Source organism: Thunnus maccoyii, chromosome 8, assembly GCF_910596095.1.
Source record: "Thunnus maccoyii chromosome 8, fThuMac1.1, whole genome shotgun sequence".
NCBI classification, from domain to species: domain Eukaryota; kingdom Metazoa; phylum Chordata; class Actinopteri; order Scombriformes; family Scombridae; genus Thunnus; species Thunnus maccoyii.
In genome coordinates, this window is record NC_056540.1 from 35,026,664 (window position 1) to 35,052,654 (window position 25,991).

General features: G+C 45.9%; 2 protein-coding genes and 1 long non-coding RNA gene across 5 annotated transcripts; 2 read left to right on the top strand and 1 right to left on the bottom strand.

Moving 5' to 3' along the window:
• Positions 1-1,503: 1,503 nt before the first annotated feature.
• Positions 1,504-11,994, bottom strand: LOC121901837 (cytochrome c oxidase assembly protein COX18, mitochondrial). Of its 2 annotated transcripts, XM_042418863.1 has the most exons (7): positions 11,895-11,991; positions 5,721-6,071; positions 5,257-5,357; positions 3,024-3,178; positions 2,824-2,939; positions 2,649-2,756; positions 1,504-2,106 (listed from the first exon to the last, which is right to left on the bottom strand). In XM_042418863.1, the coding sequence occupies exons 2-7, from the start codon at positions 6,054-6,056 to the stop codon at positions 1,945-1,947; spliced, it is 978 nt and encodes a 325-aa protein (XP_042274797.1). In that variant the 5' UTR covers positions 6,057-6,071; positions 11,895-11,991; the 3' UTR covers positions 1,504-1,944. The 2 variants fall into 2 exon arrangements, with proteins under 2 accessions (XP_042274797.1, XP_042274796.1); XM_042418862.1 differs by having other exon boundaries at positions 2,824-3,178; positions 11,895-11,994.
• A 73-nt stretch (positions 11,995-12,067) lies between these two features.
• On the top strand, positions 12,068-12,989 carry LOC121901840. The gene is made up of 3 exons (XR_006097403.1): positions 12,068-12,127; positions 12,445-12,601; positions 12,713-12,989. It is a non-coding gene; the product is annotated as an uncharacterized LOC121901840 (long non-coding RNA).
• A 2,681-nt stretch (positions 12,990-15,670) lies between these two features.
• On the top strand, positions 15,671-21,682 carry selenot2 (selenoprotein T, 2). 2 transcript variants are annotated; one of them, XM_042418865.1, is made up of 6 exons: positions 15,671-15,885; positions 16,629-16,739; positions 16,817-16,943; positions 17,014-17,101; positions 17,891-18,030; positions 21,069-21,682. In XM_042418865.1, exons 1-5 carry the CDS (start codon positions 15,707-15,709, stop codon positions 18,004-18,006), a joined length of 621 nt encoding a protein of 206 aa, XP_042274799.1. In that variant the 5' UTR covers positions 15,671-15,706; the 3' UTR covers positions 18,007-18,030; positions 21,069-21,682. The 2 variants fall into 2 exon arrangements, with proteins under 2 accessions (XP_042274799.1, XP_042274801.1); XM_042418867.1 differs by having other exon boundaries at positions 17,891-18,020.
• The last annotated feature ends 4,309 nt before the right edge of the window (positions 21,683-25,991 follow it).

Below are 25,991 nucleotides of genomic sequence, written 5' to 3' on the forward strand. Positions count from 1 at the left end.
CTTTTATACCATTATTATTCCAATATTATACCATTATTATACCATTATCATACCATTATTATATCATTATTATACCACTTTTATACCATGATTATTCCACTTTTATACCATTATTATTCCACTTTTATACCATTATTGTACCACTATTATACCATTATTATATCATTATTATACCACTTTTATACCATGATTATTCCACTTTTATACCATGATTATTCCACTTTTATACCATTATTGTACCACTATTATACCATTATCATACCATTATTATATCACTTTTATTCCATTATTATTCCACTATTATACCGCTATTATACCATTATTATGCCATTGTTATACCACTATTATACCATTATTATGCCATTATTATACCACTATTATACCACTTTTATACCATTATTATGCCATTATCATACCAGTATTATACTACTATTATACCATTGTTATACCAATATTATACCACTATTATGCCATTATTATGCCATCATTATTCCATTGTTATACCACTATTATACCATTATTATGCCATTATTATACCACTATTATACCATTAATATGCCATTATTATACCATTATTATACCAGTATTATACCACTATCATACCACTATTATACCATTATTATACCATTATTATGCCATTGTTATACCACTATTATACCATTATTATGCCATTGTTATACCACTATTATACCATTATTATGTAATTATGATACCACTATTATACCATTATTATGCCATTATTACACCACTATTATATCATTATTATACCACTATTATACCACTATTATATCATTATTATACCACTATTACACCACTATTATATCATTATTATACCATTATTATACTATTGTATTACAACAGAATCAGTTCATCAGCACATTAACAGTGTGTGTTGGTGTTTCTTCTCATAAATGCAACAAAGAACAATAAAGATAAAAGAAAAATGGTAAGTTGACTTTATTACACCTTTCCTTTTCATGGGTTGTCCCAGACCAGAACAAACCAGTACAGACCAGTAAATAAACCAGTTCAGATCAGTATTGACAAGCATAGACCCATTTCTTGTCTCTGATGGTTCTCAGCAGAACGCTGAGCGTCAGCTGGTCGGTGGGAAAATAATAAACAGGAAATGTTTCAGGGTCAGAGGACAAAGTTATTCTTCCTGTTATTGTCTCCGTGCCGACACAGAATGACTTCAGTCTGGAAGACTTTACTGAGTAAAAAGTCTGAATAAAGTCTGTGAATAAAGTCTGTGAATAAAGTTAAAAAGCGTCTCAAACAACAAAGTTCAGTCTTTAATCTTTGTAAAGTTTATCTGTCAGAGTGGGAATAAATAACTCTTACTGTGGCATCGTTTCCTGTTTGCATTAAACTCTCAGTATGTTTACTGACTGCTGCTGCACAGCTGTATCAGGTATGTTGTATATATGTGTGTGTTTATATACTGAATACATACATATACAGTTACACAGAACAGGTGTCACAGCACAGAAAGACTTAAACTCATTAACACAAAACTTTATTTATATTATTTAACAGACATTTCAAGGTTTATTCTTTAGTTTGACAAAATCATCTGAACTCAAAGTCCACTTGCCAACTTTTTCTCATGGTCTTCATCAGTGGCTGAAGTTTGCTCAGTTGTCATGGAGACGGTTTAGGTGTTATACTTTGCGGCACAAAAACTCTCTGCTGATGAAGACCATGAGATGCAACTGATAGATCCAGAAAAAGTTAGTAAATGGACCTTTGTAAAGACTCAAGCAGAATAAATGATCCAGTTGTAATTGTTGATATTGATCTGTGATCATCAATAATCTCTGATTGGCTGCAGAGACATTAACAGTCTGACCAGGAGGTGAAATATCCTCATATCATGTACTCTGAGTACAAATGAAGTACTCTGTGTTTATTTTGTAGTACTCTGTTACTTGCAGTACTCTGTTATTTGTAGTATTTGGAGATGAAGGCAGCCAGCAGGTCTCTGTACGGGGAATCGGAGCGTTGAGTTCGGAGTTGGAGGATCTTGTGGATCGCAGGAGATCGAAGGAGCAGGTTGTGACCAAATCCCACCAGACTGGAGGTGAACCAGTACAGAGCCATGGACTGGGGAGGGTAGGATGGTAGAGGGGAGGTGGGGGGGGGGGGGGTCAGAGAGTCAGTCATTCGGTTTTTATGTTTAAACATCCAGTTTCAGCCTGATGCTCAGAATCTGCTCATTAAATAAAACCTGAATACAGACTGAACACGACTCAACACGCTGGAACATTCATCAGCTGAACACATCGCAGCAACAAACCTGCCGAGGAATGTAAACTCCTCCTGCGCCTCCTCAACCTGCCTGAACCTGCAGTCACTCTGCTCCTCAACCTCCACCTCCTGCGCCTCCTCAACCTGCCTGAACCTGCAGTCACTCTGCTCCTCGACCTGTGCCTCCTGAACCTAAATGAACCTGCAGGCACCCTGCGCCTCCTGAACCATGCAGCACCCTGCGTCTCCTGAACCATGCAGGCACCCTGCGCCTCCTGAACCATGCAGCACTCTGCGTCTCCTGAACCTGCCTGCAATCTGCGCCTCCTGAAGAACTATCCAGCCCTCTGCACCTCCTGAACCTGATGTATTCTCAGGACAGAAAATCTAGGACTCACCGAGGGAACTGAAGCGGCGATTGGAATCATCAGCACTGAGAATCCTCTGATGCAGTTCGTCATAACATTCTGAAAACGCGACGGATTGACTCTCTGCAGAGAAAAGACCTGAAGAAGAAGACATGGTCAGTTGACATCAGTGTCAGGTGATCACACACCTGTCGGACACACTGACCTCCACAATGAGCAGGTTGGTGAGTCCCAGACAGACAGGTAGGATCCAGGTGGAGTCCGGTACGGTGAGGTCAGGAAACCACAGAGCGCCTCCTGCTGCCAGCTCAGACTGCAGCGCTGTAACAAACAGTTTACTGTTAGGGCAGGAGATCTGGGTCCTGGACTGGACCGATCCAGACTCCCAGACTGATCCAAACTCACCAGACTGATCCAGACTCAGGTTTCGGAGGGCCAGGGAGAAGCTGATCCAGAGGGGTAGCTGGACCCAGACCAGCAGACTGGCTTTGACAGGGTGGCAGTTGTCTCTGATGTAGAGCTGAGACACGATGCGACGCAGATTCTTCTGGAACTGGAACCTGAACAGAAACAGAAGTTACAGTTGTGACTCCAGTTCTACTTCTGTTCCCTCGGTTCTCTCAGAGCCCAGAAGTCTGTTCTGTGAAATCCACGTACCAGGTTCCAGGTCATCACAGGTCATTATTGGTCACTGTGTGTCATTAAGGGTCATCACGGGTCATTAAGGGTCACCGCAGGTCATTACAGGTCATTAAAGGTCATTAAGGGTCATCACAGGTCACTAAGGGTCATTAAGGGTCACCAAAGATCATTACAGGTCACCATGGGTCATTAAAGGTCATTAAGGGTCACCGCAGGTCAACACAGGTCATTAAGGGTCATCACAGGTCATTAAGGGTCATCACAGGTCAACACAGGTCATTAAGGGTCACCAAAGATCATTACAGGTCATGACGGGTCATTACAGGTCATCACAGGTCACTAAAGGTCATTAAGGGTCACCAAAGATCATTACAGGTCACCATGGGTCATTAAAGGTCATTAAGGGTCATCACGGGTCATTAAGGGTCACCACAGGTCAACACAGGTCATTAAGGGTCATCACAGGTCAACACAGGTCATTAAGGGTCATCAGGGGTCATCACGGGTCATTAAGGGTCATCACGGGTCATTAAGGGTCATCACAGGTCAACACAGGTCATTAAGGGTCATCAGGGGTCATCACGGGTCAACACAGGTCACTAAGGGTCATCAGGGGTCATCATGGGTCATCACGGGTCATTAAGGGTCATCACGGGTCATTAAGGGTCATCAGGGGTCATCAGGGGTCATCATGGGTCATTAAGGGTTATCACGGGTCATTAAGGGTCATCACAGGTCAACACAGGTCATTAAGGGTCATCACGGGTCATTAAGGGTCATCAGGGGTCATTAAGGGTCATCAGGGGTCATTAAGGGTCATCACAGGTCATTAAGGGTCATCAGGGGTCATTAAGGGTCATTAAGGGTCATTAAGGGTCATCATGGGTCATTAAGGGTCATTAAGGGTCATCAGGGGTCATTAAGGGTCATTAAGGGTCATTAAGGGTCATCACGGGTCATTAAGGGTCATTAAGGGTCATCACGGGTCATTAAGGGTCATTAAGGGTCATCACGGGTCATTAAGGGTCATCACGGGTCATTAAGGGTCATCATGGGTCATTAAGGGTCATTAAGGGTCATCACGGGTCATTAAGGGTCATCAGGGGTCATTAAGGGTCATCAGGGGTCATTAAGGGTCATCAGGGGTCATTAAGGGTCATCATGGGTCATTAAGGGTCATCACGGGTCATTAAGGGTCATCAGGGGTCATTAAGGGTCATCACGGGTCATTAAGGGTCATTAAGGGTCATCACGGGTCATTAAGGGTCATTAAGGGTCATCACGGGTCATTAAGGGTCATTAAGGGTCATCAGGGGTCATTAAGGGTCATTAAGGGTCATTAAGGGTCATCACGGGTCATTAAGGGTCATCATGGGTCATTAAGGGTCATCAGGGGTCATTAAGGGTCATCACGGGTCATTAAGGGTCATCACGGGTCATTAAGGGTCATCACAGGTCATTAAGGGTCATTAAGGGTCATCACGGGTCATCACGGGTCATTAAGGGTCATTAAGGGTCATTAAGGGTCATTAAGGGTCATCACGGGTCATCACGGGTCATTAAGGGTCATCAGGGGTCATTAAGGGTCATCACGGGTCATTAAGGGTCATCAGGGGTCATTAAGGGTCATCACGGGTCATTAAGGGTCATCACGGGTCATTAAGGGTCATCACGGGTCATCACGGGTCATTAAGGGTCATTAAGGGTCATTAAGGGTCATTAAGGGTCATTAGGGGTCATCACGGGTCATCACGGGTCATTAAGGGTCATCAGGGGTCATTAAGGGTCATCACGGGTCATTAAGGGTCATCACGGGTCATCACGGGTCATTAAGGGTCATTAAGGGTCATTAAGGGTCATCACGGGTCATCACGGGTCATTAAGGGTCATCAGGGGTCATTAAGGGTCATCATGGGTCATTAAGGGTCATCAGGGGTCATTCAGTTTGTTTGACCAACCAGTTTAATATTTGTTTGTTTGTTTGTTTGTTTCTTACCGGCTCTGTTTATCTGTCCAGCCTCTCTCTCTTGCTCTGACTGAAACTTCATATCGAAGCCTCTTTGCCAGCTCTGAGATCTCCACCTGCAGCACCTCCACCTGCACATCACCTGAGAGTTACTATGGTTACAGTGATGGAGAACAGGTCGCCATGGTTACAGTGATGGAGAACAGGTCAAAGATATTTTATTGAACCAACAGGAGCAGCTGTTTTTAATGTGTATCAGCAGGTGGAGGTGAGGTGTCAGCAGGTAACAGACGGGTGGCGGCGTGTCGCCTCCTGCAGGAGGTGAAGCTCACTGCGCCCACTGACTCACTGACGCCGTGACATCACTTTTCATATTTTATTCATTAAACCATTAAATCAATAATAATAACAACAATGATAATAATTTGTTTCCCTCGGGATTAAAGTCTGACACGATCACAGGTGAACTGATCCGGGATCAGCACTCAGCTCACCTTGGAGATGATGACCATCTGGTAGGCGGCGAGCGGCAGAGTGATGAGCGTCCTGACGGACAGCGTGCCGACCGCGATGCTCAGCCACCACGGCAGACCGCTCACCTGCTGCAGGTGAACCAGGAAGTCTTCCGCCAGATGCACCGGCACTGAATGTGCCACGCTTCCGTACCAGCCGGCCGCAGCATCACCGCCGCCGCCGCCGCCTGACACCGAGCGGACACGTGAGCTGTGACCACAGGTGTGGGCGGGTAGAGCTGACTTCCTGATGAACGCAGCGGAACAGACGCTTCGTACCGGAAGCTGCAGGACACGGAGCCCCCCCACACTGAGCATGGTGCCCCGCCCCTCCTGAAACACACAGAGAAGAAGAACGGTAACGTCAGGTAAACAGTCATGTGACCAGAGGCCTGAAGTCTGTATAATTACCTTTGTATGATTCATTTCATTCTTCTTTTAATTTAAACACAGGAGTCAACATTTTGTTTAGCTGTTAATGTGTTTTAATTTAATCTTCAGTTGTTACAGCTTGTTCAGTTTAGATATGAGAGCTACAAACTGATTATTGATTACATTTATCTGCTGATGGTTTATAGTCCATGTGATCAATTAATGATATGGACACTACTCCACTAGAGCAGCTTTGCATGATTCACAGTTAAAACCTTATTTATCTTCTACTGGCCCTTTATGCAGCCCCTCAGTTCAGCCTCTGTCTCTAACAGGAAGCTCCTGTCTCTTTAAGCCCCGCCTCTCGATGAGCCCGCTCTGTTCTGATTGGTCAGCTTTATGTATCAGAGTCGTGTAAAGTTCCTGCTGATGCAAACCCAACATTTCCTGCTTTACTGCTTCAAATTAAAAGCTTTTAAATGACTAATTAACAGGAGGCTTTTATTGTGAAGACTTTACAGGAAATGAAACGTGTTCTTCACTGAATTAGCGGAGCTTCGTTAGCGGCGCTGAACACCGGTCAAAACAACAACACGTGGAGATATTTGGAGCTGTTAGTCGAGCGGATCAGTCAGAAATAAAACAGGGAGGAAGAGTAGAAGCAGAAACAGCCACAGTGATGATGATGTTTGATGAAGAGCTGCAGACGACCAGCACACCTCCAACAGGTAAACTACTTATTTAACTTTGCTGCTGTGTGATGGAGTCATGGCTCAGCGTGGAGCAGACGACCATATAAAGGCAACATGTTCAGCTCAGCTGGATGCCGTCGTCTCTTCTTCTCCTCTCTGTAAATCTGCGGATCCTCTCAGTCTCGCTCCTCCAGGTCCTCGTCCTCCTTTCACAGCTTCCACAAACTTTTGGTCATTTCCTGTCAGTCATTGATCTCTGCCGCGCTGAACACAGCTTTATTTATCGTGGCAGCAACGATCAATCGAGGACTGAATAATAGTGAGCAGGTCAGACTCCATCTCACCAGTTAGACTCCATCTCACCAGTCAGACTCCATCTCACCAGTCAGACTCCATCTCACCAGTTAGACTCCACCTCACCAGTTAGACTCCATCTCACCAGTCAGACTCCATCTCAGCAGTCAGACTCCATCTCACCAGTTAGACTCCATCTCACCAGTCAGACTCCATCTCACCAGTCAGACTCCACCTCACCAGTTAGACTCCATCTCACCAGTCAGACTCCATCTCACCAGTTAGACTCCATCTCACCAGTCAGACTCCATCTCACCAGTCAGACTCCACCTCACCAGTCAGACTCCATCTCACCAGTTAGACTCCACCTCACCAGTTAGACTCCATCTCACCAGTTAGACTCACCAGTCAGACTCCACCTCACCAGTCAGACTCCACCTCACCAGTTAGACTCACCAGTTAGACTCCATCTCACCAGTCAGACTCCACCTCACCAGTTAGACTCACCAGTCAGACTCCATCTCACCAGTCAGACTCCATCTCACCAGTTAGACTCCATCTCACCAGTTAGACTCCACCTCACCAGTTAGACTCCATCTCACCAGTCAGACTCCACCTCACCAGTTAGACTCCATCTCACCAGTCAGACTCCACCTCACCAGTTAGACTCCATCTCACCAGTCAGACTCCATCTCACCAGTCAGACTCCATCTCACCAGTTAGACTCCACCTCACCAGTTAGACTCCATCTCACCAGTTAGACTCACCAGTCAGACTCCACCTCACCAGTCAGACTCCACCTCACCAGTTAGACTCACCAGTTAGACTCCATCTCACCAGTCAGACTCCACCTCACCAGTTAGACTCACCAGTCAGACTCCATCTCACCAGTCAGACTCCATCTCACCAGTTAGACTCCATCTCACCAGTTAGACTCCATCTCACCAGTCAGACTCCACCTCACCAGTTAGACTCCATCTCACCAGTCAGACTCCACCTCACCAGTTAGACTCCATCTCACCAGTCAGACTCCACCTCACCAGTTAGACTCCATCTCACCAGTCAGACTCCATCTCACCAGTCAGACTCCACCTCACCAGTTAGACTCCACCTCACCAGTTAGACTCCATCTCACCAGTCAGACTCCATCTCACCAGTCAGACTCCACCTCACCAGTTAGACTCCATCTCACCAGTCAGACTCCATCTCACCAGTCAGACTCCATCTCACCAGTTAGACTCCACCTCACCAGTCAGACTCCACCTCACCAGTCAGACTCCATCTCACCAGTTAGACTCCACCTCACCAGTCAGACTCCACCTCACCAGTCAGACTCCATCTCACCAGTTAGACTCCACCTCACCAGTTAGACTCCACCTCACCAGTTAGACTCCACCTCACCAGTTAGACTCACCAGTTAGACTCCATCTCACCAGTTAGACTCCACCTCACCAGTCAGACTCCACCTCACCAGTTAGACTCCATCTCACCAGTTAGACTCACCAGTTAGACTCCATCTCACCAGTTAGACTCCATCTCACCAGTCAGACTCACCAGTTAGACTCACCAGTTAGACTCCACCTCACCAGTTAGACTCCATCTCACCAGTCAGACTCCACCTCACCAGTTAGACTCCATCTCACCAGTTAGACTCACCAGTTAGACTCCATCTCACCAGTTAGACTCCATCTCACCAGTCAGACTCCACCTCACCAGTTAGACTCCACCTCACCAGTTAGACTCCATCTCACCAGTCAGACTCCACCTCACCAGTTAGACTCCATCTCACCAGTCAGACTCCATCTCACCAGTCAGACTCCATCTCACCAGTTAGACTCCACCTCACCAGTCAGACTCCACCTCACCAGTCAGACTCCATCTCACCAGTTAGACTCCACCTCACCAGTCAGACTCCACCTCACCAGTCAGACTCCATCTCACCAGTTAGACTCCACCTCACCAGTTAGACTCCACCTCACCAGTTAGACTCCACCTCACCAGTTAGACTCACCAGTTAGACTCCATCTCACCAGTTAGACTCCACCTCACCAGTCAGACTCCACCTCACCAGTTAGACTCCATCTCACCAGTTAGACTCACCAGTTAGACTCCATCTCACCAGTTAGACTCACCAGTTAGACTCCACCTCACCAGTCAGACTCCATCTCACCAGTCAGACTCCATCTCACCAGTTAGACTCCACCTCACCAGTTAGACTCACCAGTTAGACTCCACCTCACCAGTCAGACTCCACCTCACCAGTCAGACTCCATCTCACCAGTCAGACTCCATCTCACCAGTCAGACTCACCAGTTAGACTCCACCTCACCAGTTAGACTCACCAGTTAGACTCCACCTCACCAGTCAGACTCCACCTCACCAGTCAGACTCCACCTCACCAGTTAGACTCCACCTCACCAGTCAGACTCACCAGTTAGACTCCACCTCACCAGTCAGACTCCATCTCACCAGTTAGACTCCATCTCACCAGTTAGACTCACCAGTTAGACTCCACCTCACCAGTCAGACTCCATCTCACCAGTCAGACTCACCAGTTAGACTCCACCTCACCAGTTAGACTCACCAGTTAGACTCCACCTCACCAGTCAGACTCCACCTCACCAGTCAGACTCCACCTCACCAGTTAGACTCCACCTCACCAGTCAGACTCACCAGTTAGACTCCACCTCACCAGTCAGACTCCATCTCACCAGTTAGACTCCATCTCACCAGTTAGACTCACCAGTCAGACTCCATCTCACCAGTTAGACTCCATCTCACCAGTTAGACTCCATCTCACCAGTTAGACTCCACCTCACCAGTCAGACTCACCAGTTAGACTCCACCTCACCAGTCAGACTCACCAGTTAGACTCCACCTCACCAGTCAGACTCCATCTCACCAGTTAGACTCCATCTCACCAGTTAGACTCACCAGTTAGACTCCACCTCACCAGTTAGACTCCACCTCACCAGTCAGACTCACCAGTTAGACTCACCAGTCAGACTCACCAGTTAGACTCCACCTCACCAGTCAGACTCCATCTCACCAGTTAGACTCCATCTCACCAGTTAGACTCACCAGTTAGACTCCACCTCACCAGTTAGACTCCACCTCACCAGTCAGACTCACCAGTCAGACTCACCAGTCAGACTCACCAGTTAGACTCCATCTCACCAGTTAGACTCCACCTCACCAGTCAGACTCACCAGTTAGACTCCACCTCACCAGTCAGACTCCATCTCACCAGTTAGACTCCATCTCACCAGTTAGACTCCATCTCACCAGTTAGACTCACCAGTTAGACTCCACCTCACCAGTTAGACTCCACCTCACCAGTCAGACTCACCAGTTAGACTCCACCTCACCAGTCAGACTCCATCTCACCAGTTAGACTCCATCTCACCAGTTAGACTCCATCTCACCAGTTAGACTCCATCTCACCAGTCAGACTCCACCTCACCAGTTAGACTCCATCTCACCAGTCAGACTCCACCTCACCAGTCAGACTCCATCTCACCAGTTAGACTCCATCTCACCAGTTAGACTCCACCTCACCAGTTAGACTCCATCTCACCAGTCAGACTCCACCTCACCAGTTAGACTCCATCTCACCAGTTAGACTCCACCTCACCAGTTAGACTCCATCTCACCAGTTAGACTCCACCTCACCAGTTAGACTCCATCTCACCAGTTAGACTCCACCTCACCAGTTAGACTCCATCTCACCAGTTAGACTCCATCTCACCAGTTAGACTCCACCTCACCAGTTAGACTCCATCTCACCAGTTAGACTCCATCTCACCAGTCAGACTCCACCTCACCAGTCAGATTCCACCTCACCAGTCAGATTCCATCTCACCAGTTAGACTCCACCTCACCAGTTAGACTCCATCTCACCAGTTAGACTCCATCTCACCAGTCAGACTCCACCTCACCAGTCAGATTCCACCTCACCAGTTAGACTCCATCTCACCAGTTAGACTCCACCTCACCAGTTAGACTCCATCTCACCAGTTAGACTCCACCTCACCAGTTAGACTCCATCTCACCAGTCAGACTCCATCTCACCAGTTAGACTCCACCTCACCAGTTAGACTCCATCTCACCAGTTAGACTCCATCTCACCAGTCAGACTCACCAGTTAGACTCCATCTCACCAGTCAGATTCCATCTCACCAGTTAGACTCCATCTCACCAGTCAGACTCCATCTCACCAGTTAGACTCCACCTCACCAGTTAGACTCCAGCCGCCATCTTGGCCGACCGGTTAGATTTGTGTCCGAGCTTTGACGTCATCATGTAGCAACAATGACGTCATGAGATCGAGGCGGCCGCAGCCTTTGGAGCTGCAGCTGCTCTCCGCCGACTGACCGCAGGGCATGATGGGAAACACCTGCTGTCACCTGATTGGCTGTTTTAGTTACATTGTATTAATCTGATCCTCTCGTCAGCATTTAGACGTTAAATAACATCAAACTGTTGGTAATAAATGTTTGTTTCTGCTCTTTTTTGTTCTTTGTTTGCTTTAATTTATTTGTTTTCACATTATAAAATAGTTTATATAATATTTATTGATTAGAAACGTGCAGGAAGGTGATCAGCTGAACAATCAGCAGCATTAAGAGGATCGATGATGTTTAATCTGAATCTCTTCATCTGTGAGATGTGACTGAGTTTGATCAGCTGATTAAGGTCATTTACCTGTTGGCATCAGTATGTAACACACCTGCTGACGCGCAGCACCGCAGCTCAAACAGCGCTGATAAACAGGATCGATACAGGATCGATAACCTACCCGAGTGACGTCAGCAGGCTAAGGCGACCTGTTCCCGGGTCTCCGCTGTCTGATCGGTCGCGTGTCCGTTTATTCTTTCGCCTTCATCCTCCATCCACCGGCAGCTCGGTGTCACACTAATATGACGTCACGCTGTTTACAGCCGGTGCGTCGGGTGAATATGACGTCATGAAATTCAAGGTCCTTTCCCGCGGCGCCTGTCGCCTCTCACAGCTGGATAAACACAGCAGCATGTTTGTAAATATTTATATACTTATAATAAATATTTATATACTTATAATAAATATTTATATACAGTCAGAGGCTTAAAGATCCATTTTTAAAATAAATGTTCATCTTTTCCTTTCTGAGTTAAATCATAACTGACATCTCTGTCTCTGGAGATATGAAGGACACGAAAAAATGGAGAAAAATAAGTATTATAATATCAACCTAAAAATAAATACTAATATTATAATATCAACCTCCCAAAAGTTAAATACTAATATTATATCATCCTCGGTCTGGATGGGAGCTCACTTGACATTAAAGACTCTTATTATCTCGACAGAATACATACTGCTGTACATACTGCCAGCGAACAGACTGGCTGGCTCTTCTCTGGTACCCGTCATGGATTCTCTCTACGATCATCTCTCTCATCTCTGCAGGGAGGACGATGCGACTCCTTCTCATGACTGAACCATCCTGCCCAGATAACTCACCTGGTAGAAGTCTTTCACTGTCTCAGGCACCTTCTCTATATATGATGAACCCAAGACTGTCTGGAGCTGCAGATCTACTTGTGTATTTTGTTTTATCTCCTTCATCCTCTGTAGGGTTTCCGGCACATGGCAGCATCAATATGTGCCACCACATCATCATGGGAACCTCCGTCTCCATGGCGCTGCTCTGGGCCCCCGAGAGAGCATTTTGCCTGGTGTGTATTCAGCTGTGGTGTTGTAATACATTAACCTCATTAACAACCTCTGACATCTGATGGGAACATTGTCCAAGTCATTGCTGTTCATGAGAGGTAGCAGAGCTTTATGATTGAAGTTATCAAACCCAAACAGGTATTTCTTGAACCTTTCACAGGCCCATACGCTGGCAAGCATTGTTTTTCATCACTCAGACATCTGGAGCGGTAGGCCGCAGGCCTCCAGTGATCCTCATGCTGCTGGAGCAGTAGGCTACAGGCCTCCAGTGGTCCTCATGCTGCTGGAGCAGTAGGCCGCAGGCCTCCAGTGATCCTCATGCTGCTGGAGCAGTAGGCTACAGGCCTCCAGTGGTCCTCATGCTGCTGGAGCAGTAGGCCGCAGGCCTCCAGTGATCCTCATGCTGCTGGAGCGGTAGGCTACAGGCCTCCAGTGGTCCTCATGCTGCTGGAGCGGTAGGCTACAGGCCTCCAGTGGTCCTCATGCTGCTGGAGCAGTAGGCCGCAGGCCTGCAGTGATCCTCATGCTGCTGGAGCGGTAGGCTACAGGCCTCCAGTGGTCCTCATGCTGCTGGAGCAGTAGGCCTCAGGCCTCCAGTGATCCTCATGCTGCTGGAGCAGTAGGCCTCAGGCCTCCAGTGATCCTCATGCTGCTGGAGCAGGACGCCTCCCAGCCAATAGCTGCTGGCGTCTGTAGGCTTGGTGATGTCATAGAAGGTGAGAACAGCGGCGGTGACCAGTGCAGCTTTAAGTTTGTTTAACGCTGTCGGGGAGAACGGGGTAACATGAGTCACTTTTTACATATGATGATTTTACTGCAAAATGAAAGTCAATTCAATCAATCAATTTTTATTTATATAGCGCCATATCACAACAAAAGTCATCTCAAGGCACTTTTCACATAGAGCAGGTCAAGACCGTACTCTTTAATTTACAGAGACCCAACAATTCCCCCATGAGCAGCACTTGGCGACAGCGGGAAGGAAAAACTCCCCTTTAACGAGTAGAAACCTCAAGCAGACCCCGGCTCTTGGTGGGCGGCCATCTGCTTTGACCGGTTGGGTTGAGAGAGAGAAAGAGAGAGGGAAAGGGGGAGGGGGGACAGGAGAGCAACAATCACAACAACAACAAGTATAAGCATCAATAGACAGGGAAGGATGCCATCAGGACTGTGAAGGACCGCGAAGGCTCGGCCCAGAACCCGGGGGAGGTTCCTGTGAGATGAGAAAGCACAAAAAACTCTGTGGAAGAAGCAAAGTTAGTGACATGCATTGATGTTACATGAATGCATGAAAGTGTATTTGTTTCATAATAGTTACTATATATAGCTCAGGTTGTTGTCTTCTCTGGATGTATCTGCATCTAAAACGGGTTTGAATTGTTCCTGAGACATATGTGTCGTATCTATGACGAGACGATCCTCCATCCTATATATCAATGATCAGTGCTGCAGCCTGCATGATACATCTGAGCATTAACATTTTAAAAATTAAACTGTCAATGTATTGTAGTATTCCTTAGATGGCAGGGTGTTTGTGAGCAGAGTCACAGCTGCAGCTATCACATAGTTTAGTCATCAATTATTCTACAAACATTCCATCGATTAATCGAGTCATTGGATAAAACGTAATTTTGCTTAATTAAAGAACAATAGTAACTATACAAGAGAAAATCAGACAGGTCTCTTAAAATGAACAACTAATTGGTTTCCTTTTTCAGAAAAATCAACATTTTTATTTTTTAAATGCAGAGTATGCAATGCATACATACGTACTGTGAACAATGACAATAAAGTTGACTGAGATGAATTAAGTACATTTTAAAGGAAGCATTTTCTGAGATACAAAAACAAATAAAAATAAATTACTTTCAAATTACTTTTTCAAAAAACTATCAAAACTGAGGCATACATTAAAATAAATAAATAAATAATAATAATAATACAAAGACACTGCCTTTAAGTTATGCAACTGAACTTTCAGAACTAAAAGTTTCAACATTAACAGACGCACAGAGTCCATGCATGCACATATTCATGAGAATAGGCTGCATCTCCTTAAATGTCTCTCTCGACGTGTGTGTGTGCAAGTCTTTAAAGGAGCACGTGACTGCGATGAAGAAAGGTGAACATGTCAACAGGCTCAGATCTGAGGCTGGCAAAGACCTCGCTGTGTCTTCCGGCCTCATTCACGCCATCAGAGCGTCTGTTGGACAGCGCGATGCGTTCATTTCCCACCATGATGGTGGATTCTCCGTGTTGGACTGAGGATGTTCTCCGAAATACATCAAGATCTGTGGAATAGTTGTGACGGTTAAAGAGTGGATGCTCCAGTTTCACTTGCATTGGGCTGCCTCGCTTGTACTGTGCTTTGGACCTTGAATACTTGGTCAGCAGGCAAGAACTTCAGTTTTTGAAACCTTTATATAACCTGCATGAAACAACACGGAGCCCAGTGTGAGTGCAGAACTTCTTTTAAGTTCTTCTGAATTCTCCTTCACATCTTTCTTTGACCTTGTGATGTTTCCATCAAGGTCAAAGAAACGTGTTCAGGGACACATTTTACAATCACAACCTGTCAATAAAAACAAAACTGATTCATTATTTAATTAGAAAAATACAAACAACAGTCATGTTTCAGTGGACAGATGACTTCATCCCGGAAACTAGGACAACACACCTTCAAAATAAAGCAATATACAGTATATAATTATTATTTTTTGTTTTGTAAGTTGTTTCATCCAATTAAATATTAATTTATGTGATGAATATTCATCTATGTGGTGGATTTATTAACCAGAAAGACTCAGAAACTGAAGACAAACCGCTTTGTTCCACCGAGCTTTTCCTGTGAAGCCGCGGCCGGAAGTGCAGCACAATCGGCGTCTCTCAGCAAACATGGCGGAGTACAGCCAGGCGGGCCTCCTGGCGGCTCTGCTGCTCTTCACGGCCCTCACGGTACGGGACCTTTACCTCGGCAGGCCCGGCCTCTCCCCGGACAACCTGCCGGACACAGAGCCCGGCAAACCGGCCAAGTCCTCCCTGTACACCGGGCCCGTGCTGCGGTTCCAGTACTGGTGAGTTAGCAGTTAGCTGCTAACAGGCTAACGGCGAGCTAACTGTTAGCATCAGGAGCCAGTTTGTGTTTTAACGTTCGTTAGATTTATATTCTGACAAACCTGTAATCAGTAGGTGGTCTGTTCATTTCTAACGGGGGTAACCGACCAGAGGATGGGGGGGGCAGGTTAACAAGAGGGACCCCCCCCCCCCCATAAAGCACCTGCTGTCATGAGTTCAACATCAGTATCAGTGCTAATATATGACGGACCGTTTACACACCATGATATATGTACATATTATACATAATAGTTAGGTTATAACTAAGTGTGTGAGTAGTGAACTGTTGACAGGTGTGTAGTCCTCAGGTCCTGTGTGTGTTTTCAGTATCTCCTGTGTGTGTGTTTTCAGTATCTCCTGTGTGTGTGTTTTCAGTATCTCCTGTGTGTGTGTTTTCAGTATCTCCTGTGTGTGTGTGTGTGTGTTTTCAGTATCTCCTGTGTGTGTGTGTGTGTGTTTTCAGTATCTCCTGTGTGTGTGTGTGTGTGTTTTCAGTATCTCCTGTGTGTGTGTGTGTTTTCAGTATCTCCTGTGTGTGTGTGTGTGTGTGTGTGTTTTCAGTATCTCCTGTGTGTGTGTTTTCAGTATCTCCTGTGTGTGTGTGTGTTTTCAGTATCTCCTGTGTGTGTGTGTGTGTGTGTGTGTTTTCAGTATCTCCTGTGTGTGTGTGTGTTTTCAGTATCTCCTGTGTGTGTGTTTTCAGTATCTCCTGAGGTTACAGTAAAGTGTTCCAGGAGTATTCTCGGGCCATCAGCCAGCTGTACCCAGACATCCGCATCGAGGGAGAAAACTACCCCCCCACCCCCTTCAACAGGTGAGCTCTGACATCAGTAACGCCCCCCCAGGTGTGCTCTGACATCACTAACCCCCCCCCCCCCCCCCCCCCCTTAGGTGTTTGGGCAACCTGATCTCGTACCTGAAGCTCGTCTCCATCTTGCTGATCGTCAGCGGTCAGAACGTGTTCGTGCTGCTCGGCCTCGACACGCCGCGAGCCTGGACCTGGAGTCAGGACAACAAGGTACCTGGTTACCACGGCAACGGTTGCTGCAGGTGCGAGTGTGAATGTGTTTAACGTCTCTATGTTTCAGATCTTCTCCTGTCTGATGGCCTTCTTCTTCTGCAACATGATGGAGACGCACTTCCTGTCCACCGGAGCCTTCGAGGTCACGCTGAACGGTGAGTGTGATGGAGGTGAAGCCCCTCCCCCTTCCACTGGGCCGCCATGGGACCTTATTTCAGTAGAAATGTGAATGGTTGTCAACAGCGAAAGACAAATAATTCTTTGATCCTGTTTGAACTGTGATCACATATTTGATGTTTGTCAGTTTAAAAGATCGTTTTGCAGAAAGTCGCAGTTTGTCATAAAACTGTTCAAGACTGAAAAGACGCAATAAGAAGACGACACCCAAAAGTAATTAGCATATCTAGTCTAGTCAATGTCTTCAATATTAGTTGAAAATTCATGTGTTTTGGTGAAAGTTTCAACCTTTGAGCTCGTTTTCTGTCACAGTTCAGGCTGCTGTCATTAGTTTAAGATCTGTTATTGAATGTTTGTGTCGGACTATTTTAAGCTCTGATGGGTAACTGTTAGTGTATATCAGTAAACTGAGGAGGCTGTTGTTGTTTGAATAGATGGAGAGAGTTGTTAACTGTATTATATTGGTACATTTAAAGATATAATGTGTGTGCTCTGTGTCATCTCCCTCCTTAATGATGTCACCTCTGGTTTTATTGGAGGTTCGGGTAACACTGCGTCGTACTAAGCAGCTGTTGGCTCATTAGTTTGTGATTCACATGCTCTGACTGGGGTTTTATATCCTGAATGAATTTCCCAGTCCGGCCCTGATTGTCTCTGAAATAAGGTCCCACAGGGGATAGCGGAGGGGGAGGGGCTTCACCTCTCTACTGGTCCAAATATGACATCACTCTGAACACTGATTGGTCACTGTGGTCCCTCTGTAACAGACGTCCCCGTCTGGTCGAAGCTTCAGGCGGGTTACGTGCCGAACGTTCAGGAGATCTTCCAGATCCTCGATAACCACCTGAAGATGAACCAGGTGGATCCCGTGAGCTTCTCGTAGAGCTGCGCACACAGGTACTCTCAGGTAAACTGTCTCTCTCCTGTCACTTCAATTCAGAAGGTTTGTAGCTTTCAAGAACAATGTTGTAATAATAATAAAACTTCATGTATACAGCACCTTCCGTACAGGGGACGTAGCTCAAAGTGCTTTACAATAAGTGAATAAATAAAAACAGGCAAATTAACACAAGTGCAAATACTGCGCAATAAAACCAAGCAATCAAATGAATAAAGCCTGAGGCCACACAGTCTGCATCTACCTGAGCAGCCTGAACCTGCGCTGCCTCTCGCAGGCCTGCGGCCCCCCAGACCGCTGCTGCTGCAGCTCTGTCTTCCTACGTAGAGTTATTAACGTTGTGTCTCCAGCAGTGGAGAGCAGCCTCTCTGCTCTGCTGTGTTATTAACATCATGTCTCCAGCAGTGGAGAGCAGCCTCTCTGCTCTGCTGTGTTATTAACATCATGTCTCCAGCAGTAGAGAGCAACCTCTCTGCTCTGCTGTGTTATTAACATCATGTCTCCAGCAGTGGAGAGCAGCCTCTCTGCTCTGCTGTGTTATTAACATCATGTCTCCAGCAGTAGAGAGCAACCTCTCTGCTCTGCTGTGTTATTAACATCATGTCTCCAGCAGTGGAGAGCAGCCTCTCTGCTCTGCTGTGTTATTAACATCATGTCTCCAGCAGTGGAGAGCAGCCTCTCTGCTCTGCTGTGTTATTAACATCATGTCTCCAGCAGTGGAGAGCAGCCTCTCTGCTCTGCTGTGTTATTAACATCATGTCTCCAGCAGTAGAGAGCAGCCTCTCTGCTCTGCTGTGTTATTAACATCATGTCTCCAGCAGTGGAGAGCAGCCTCTCTGCTCTGCTGTGTTATTAACGTTGTGTCTCCAGCAGTGGAGAGCAGCCTCTCTGCTCTGCTGTGTTATTAATATCATGTCTCCAGCAGTGGAGAGCAACCTCTCTGCTCTGCTGTGTTATTAACATCATGTCTCCAGCAGTGAGCAACCTCTCTGCTCTGCTGTGTTATTAACATCATGTCTCCAGCAGTAGAGAGCAGCCTCTCTGCTCTGCTGTGTTATTAATATCATGTCTCCAGCAGTGGAGAGCAACCTCTCTGCTCTGCTGTGTTATTAACATCATGTCTCCAGCAGTGAGCAACCTCTCTGCTCTGCTGTGTTATTAACATCATGTCTCCAGCAGTAGAGAGCAGCCTCTCTGCTCTGCTGTGTTATTAACGTTGTGTCTCCAGCAGTAGAGAGCAGCCTCTCTGCTCTGCTGTGTTATTAACGTTGTGTCTCCAGCAGTAGAGAGCAGCCTCTCTGCTCTGCTGTGTTATTAACGTTGTGTCTCCAGCAGTGGAGAGCAGCCTCAGCTGCAGAAACCCTGCACGATATCGTCTTACATCACTTAGAAACTTGAGTAGGACTCAAGGGTTTGGCTCTCAGCTTACGTTCATACCTCTCCAGCAGATCTTTTTCCGTTGCTCTAGGTAACTCTACATCCTCAGTGGCTCAGTTGAGTTGTGGTGTCCCTCAGGGTTCTGCTCTTGGTCCCCTTCTGTTTTCTACATGCTGCCTCTTGGCCATATTATTCAGAAGCGTGATATGTTTTACACTCAGTTATATCTGACATTAAAACCCACAGATCCCAGCAGCCTAGTAAATCTGACAACTCGCCTCTCTGATATTAAATCCTGGACGTCCCAAAACTTTCTTTAATGTAACGATGATAGTCTGAGGTCATTCTGTTCGCCCCCCAAACTTCATCATTCCTTCTGCTGCTAATCTGAGTGATCTGATAAATAATATTAAGCTGGCTGTGAGGAATCAAGGGGTCATAGTTGATGCTGACCTCTGTGTTGATGATCAGCTCAAGATAATCTCTAAAATTAGTTCATTCTTATCAGCTGCTGATTTACAAAAAGTTGTACGTACTTTTATTTATTCCCAGCTCTCTCTCTCTCACCTGTCTCTCTCACCTGTCTCTCTCTCTCACCTGTCTCTCTCTCTCTCTCACCTGTCTCTCTCACCTGTCTGTCTCTCTCACCTGTCTCTCTCTCTCTCTCACCTGTCTCTCTCACCTGTCTGTCTCTCTCACCTGTCTCTCTCTCTCTCTCACCTGTCTCTCTCACCTGTCTCTCTCTCTCACCTGTCTCTCTCTCTCACCTGTCTCTCTCTCTCTCTCACCTGTCTCTCTCACCTGTCTCTCTCTCTCTCTCACCTGTCTCTCTCACCTGTCTCTCTCTCTCACCTGTCTCTCTCTCTCACCTGTCTCTCTCTCTCACCTGTCTCTCTCTCTCTCTCACCTGTCTCTCTCACCTGTCTGTCTCTCTCACCTGTCTCTCTCTCTCTCTCACCTGTCTCTCTCACCTGTCTCTCTCTCTCACCTGTCTCTCTCTCTCACCTGTCTCTCTCTCTCTCTCACCTGTCTCTCTCACCTGTCTCTCTCTCTCACCTGTCTCTCTCTCTCACCTGTCTCTCTCTCTCTCTCTCACCTGTCTCTCTCTCTCACCTGTCTCTCTCTCTCACCTGTCTCTCTCACCTGTCTCTCTCTCTCACCTGTCTCTCTCTCTCACCTGTCTCTCTCTCTCTCTCACCTGTCTCTCTCTCTCTCACCTGTCTCTCTCACCTGTCTCTCTCTCTCACCTGTCTCTCTCTCTCACCTGTCTCTCTCTCTCTCTCACCTGTCTCTCTCACCTGTCTCTCTCTCTCACCTGTCTCTCTCTCTCACCTGTCTCTCTCTCTCTCTCACCTGTCTCTCTCTCTCACCTGTCTCTCTCTCTCACCTGTCTCTCTCTCTCTCTCTCTCTCACCTGTCTCTCTCTCTCTCTTACCTGTCTCTCTCTCTCTCACCTGTGTCTCTCTCTCTCTCACCTGTCTCTCTCTCTCTCACCTGTGTCTCTCTCTCTCTCACCTGTCTCTCTCTCTCTCACCTGTGTCTCTCTCTCTCACCTGTGTCTCTCTCTCTCTCACCTGTCTCTCTCTCTCTCACCTGTCTCTCTCTCTCACCTGTCTCTCTCTCTCTCTCACCTGTCTCTCTCACCTGTCTCTCTCTCTCTCTCTCTGCAGTCATGGTGCGTTCAGTGTCCCGGCTCGGTGGAGCGATCAGTCACTGGCGTTATGAAGGTTCGGCCCTAAAGCAGACTCTGTGGGGCCCAGCCGGATGTCCCTCGCCACACAACGAGCGCTCCCTCTCTGCCGGGTCACAGCACAGCACTGCAGTACCCACAGTGCACCTGTGAGCACAGGTGATGTGCTGACAGAAGACTCTCCTGTTCTTCAGTTGGATTTATTTTATTTATTTACTTTGAGATTAGATAGAAACCTGCGGTACCTGTTAGCTTCATGCTAATTACCCAAACAAACAAATATATAATTAATAATTCATGTAACAAACGATCATCTCTGAATTCATTAAGTCTCAAAATGTCTTCAAACTAAAACTTTGTTTCTCACAAATATTTCAGTTCATGAAAGTTAGAGTTTTTATTTGGTCTCTGATCAATAATCAATAAATGTGTCGATACAGTGATCAGCTGACTCTGACAGTTCCAGATCCTACTGGATCCTAAAGGATCCAATGTTGGTGCTCATGCACGTTAGCACTAGTTTCAGAAATGTGAAGGTGTTTGTTTATTTGGGACGATGGTGAGTTTTTGGAAATAAAACATGATTTAAAGTTTCCTCGTTTCAGTTTCATGTGTTTACGTAGAAATCAGGATTCACTCAGTTTCATAAAGCAATGAATCACAACAGAAGTCATCTCAGGGCTGTTTCCACGCAGAGCATCTAGACTGAGACCCAACAGTCCTCCATCAGCAGCAGGAAAACCTTTAACAGGAAGAAACCAGCAGAACCGGACTCTAGGTGGCGCCGTCTGCCTCCACCGGTTGGGTTGAGAGAGAAAGAAGGAGGGAAAAGCAACAACAATAATAGAATAAGAATAATAGAAATAGAAACATGTATAATAATAATAATAATAATAATAATAATAATAGCAACAGCGAGTCTGCAGCCAAAGGTTTCCTGCTAGATGAGAAAACACACAAAGAACACCGGGGAAGAAGTCAATCAATCAATCAATCAATCAATTATTTATTTATATAGCACTAAATCACAACAAAAGTCATCTCAGGGCCTTTTTCACATAGAGCAGGTCTAGACCGAACTCTTTAATTTACAGAGACCCAACAATTCCCCCATGAGCAGCACTTGGCGACAGCGGTAAGGAAAAACTCCCCTTTAACGGGTAGAAACCTCAAGCAGAACCCGGCTCTTGGTGGGCGGCCATCTTTGACTGGTTGGGTTGAGAGAGAGAAAGAGAGAGGGAAAGGGGGAGGGGGGACAGAAGAACAATAAGTAGCAACAGCAGCAGCCAGGGAACCCTGGGTTCGGCCCAGAACCCAGGGTTCCCTGCGAGATGAGAAAGCACAAAAAACTCCGGGGAAGAAGCAAAGTTAGTGACATGCATTGATGTTACATGAATGCATACAGATGGAGAGGAGGAGGAGGAGAGAGGAGCTCAGTGCATCATGGGAAGTCCCCCAGCAGTCTAGGCCTATAGCAGCATAACTAAGGGCTGATCCAAGGCGAGCCTGGTCGGCCCTAACTATAAGCTTTATCAAAAAGGAAAGTTTTAAGCCTACTCTTAAACATAGAGAGGGTGTCTGCACCCCGGACCCAATCTGGAAGATGGTTCCACAGAAGAGGAGCCTGATAGCTGAAGGCTCTGCCTCCCGTTCTACTTTTAAAGACTGTAGGAACCACCAGTAAGCCTGCATACTGGGAGCGCAGTGTTCTAGTGGGATAATACGGTATTATGAGCTCTTCAAGATATGATGGTGCCTGACCATTAAGGGCTTTGTAAGTTAGGAGAAGGATTTTAAATTCTATTCTAGATTTTACAGGAAGCCAATGTAGCGAAGCTAAAATGGGAGAAATGTGATCTCTTTTTCTAGTTTTAGTCAGAACACGTGCAGCTGCATTCTGGACCAGCTGGAGAGTCTTTAGAGACTTGTTAGAGCAGCCTGATAATAAGGAATTGCAATAATCCAGCCTAGAAGTAACAAATGCGTGAACTAGTTTTTCTGCATCTTTTAGGGACAGGATGTGATTTTTGTGATATTACGTAAGTGAAAAAAGGCAGTCCTTGAGATTTGATTTATGTGGGAGTTAAAGGACATATCCTGATCAAAGATAACTCCCAGATTCCTTACGGTGGTGCTGGAGGCCAGGGTAATGCCATCCAGAGCAGCTATATCATTAGATAATGTGTTTCTAAGGTGTTTAGGGCCAAACACAATAACTTCAGTTTTATCTGAATTTAGTAGTAGAAAATTGCAGGTCATCCAGGTCTTTATGTCGTTAAGGCATGTTTGGAGTTTGTTTAACTGATTGGGTTCATCAGGCTTCATTGATAAATATAATTGGGTGTCATCTGCGTAACAATGAACATTAATGGAGTGTTTCCTAATAATATTACCTAAAGGAAGCATATACAAGGTGAATAGAATTGGTCCAAGTACAGAACCTTGTGGAACTCCGTGTCTAACTTTTGCCTTCATGGAGGATTCATCATTAACATGTACAAACTGAAATCGGTCTGATAAATAGGACTGAAACCAGCTTAATGCAGTTCCTTTAATGCCAATTAAATGTTCCAGTCTCTGCAAAAGGATTTGATGGTCAATTGTGTCGAATGCGGCACTAAGATCTAACAGGACAAGTATAGAGACAAATCCTTTGTCTGATGCAGTTAGGAGGTCATTTGTGACTTTCACCAGTGCTGTCTCTGTGCTATGATGCCTCTAAATCCTGACTGAAAATCCTCAAATAAACTATTGTTATGTAGAAAGTCACATAACTGATTAGAGACTGCTTTCTCAAGGATCTTAGAGAGAAATGGAAGGTTAGATATAGGTCTATAATTGGCTAAAACACCTGAATCAAGAGTAGACTTCTTAAGAAGAGGTTTAATTACAGCTACTTTAAAGGACTGTGGTACATAGCCTGTTACTAAAGACAGATTGATCATATCTAGTAAAGAAGTGCTAACTAAGGGTAAGACTTCCTTAAGCAGCCTAGTTGGGATGGGGTCTAAGAGACAGGTTGATGGTTTAGCTGAACAAATCATTGAAGTTAGTTCAGACAAGTCTACTGGAGAAAAACAGTTCAAACAGTTCCAAACAGTTTTGGGGACAGACACGGTCTCTATGTGGTTTTGGGGATAGACAGTCTCTATGTGGTTTTGGGGACAGACACAGTCTCTATGTGGTTTTGGGTGGGTAACTGCTCTAATGGAAGCGCAGAGAAGCATGTAGGACTGCAGCTCTGCTTCCTGGTCTCAGCTCTGGGTTGTCATGGTTTTGGTTTACTAATAAACTTGGCCATATTTCTAGATATGAGAGCAGCTCCATCCAGAGTGGGATGTATGCCGTCTCTCCTAGTCAGACCAGGTCTTCCCCAGAAAGTCTGCCAGTTATCTATGAAGCCCACATCGTTTGCTGGACGCCACCTCGACAGCCAGCGGTTGAATGATGACATGCGGCTATACATGACATCACTGGTCAGATCAGGCAGCGGTCCAGAGAAAATTACGGAGTCCGACATTGTCTTTGCAAATGTTCAGACCGACTCAACATTGATTCTAGTGACCTCTGATTGGTGTAATCGGGAGTCGTTGCCGCCGACATGAATAACAATCGTACCATATTTACGTTTATTCTTAGCCAGCAGTTTTAAATTTGACTCAGTGTCGCCCGCTCTGGCCCCAGGAATACATTTAACTATGGCTGCTGGTGTCGCTAACTTCACGTTTCTGACTATGGAGCTGCCAATAATCAGAGTTTGTTTCTCAGCGGGTGTGTTACTGAGTGGGGAGAACCAGTTAGAAACATGAACTGGTTGGTGGTGAACCGTGGGCTTCTGCTTAGGGCTATGCTTCCTTCGGACAGTCACCCAGCCGCCCTGGCTTCCCGGCTGCTCGGGAACTACTGGGGGAGTGGGAGCTACGCTAGGTCGGCCCGCACCAGATACTGGGGGCTGGCTAACTACATTAGCTACTGATTGGTTTTCCGTGGCGCGGAGCCGCGCTTCCAATTCACTGAGCCTCGCCTCCAGCACTGCAAATAGACTACATTTACTACATGTACCACTATCACTAAAGGAGGCAGCGGAATAACTAAACATTTGACACACCAAGCAAGACAAAGCAGGAGAACAAAAGGGAGAGAGAGAAGCCATCGCCAACAACTGTAGGATTAGCGAGAAAAGTTGCTAAAAGAAGGAGAGAGCTAAGAGTGCTTGAGCAGAAGTTGTGTAAGTTTAAATATACAGCTGGTAATAATCCGCAGTAATGAAAAAAATAGCAAAATTAACAGAGTTGAGAGCAGCAAAAATGCTATCAGTAAACACAGTCAGCAACTAGAAATGAGACAATATGCTTATTGCAGCACGTACACAGCGCTCAGAGTTTTAAACACTTCCTGTTTGTCTGATGATCCACAGAACCGACCAGATCTACTTTCAACTGATAAAATAGTTGCTATGGAAACTGTTGGCACCACAGATCAATACTAATGCTGTTGTGTAATTCTTATTTTATTCTGATACATAATTATAGTCACACTCACAGGTGTAGAGACGTCAGGTAGGATGTTACAGATTCTTAGTGGGACTTGAACCTGTGACCTGACGCTCCACCCTGACACACCAGGGCTGAAGTACAGATCCCACAGAGGTCTCAAACTTCAAATTTACTGATAAAAATCACACAACTGTCATCAACACAAACAGATTATCCTGAAGTTTGTTCTCACTGTGAGTTAACATGTTTGTACAGAACATTTCAAAACATTTTACATTTCATCTGAACAACCTGAATCTGTTTTCAACAAATAATTTTTAGACTTCACTGATTTTGCAAGTTTTGAAAGTAAATAGTGTCAGACTTACAACTGAACACTGCAGTAGATATTAATAATGTTATAGCGC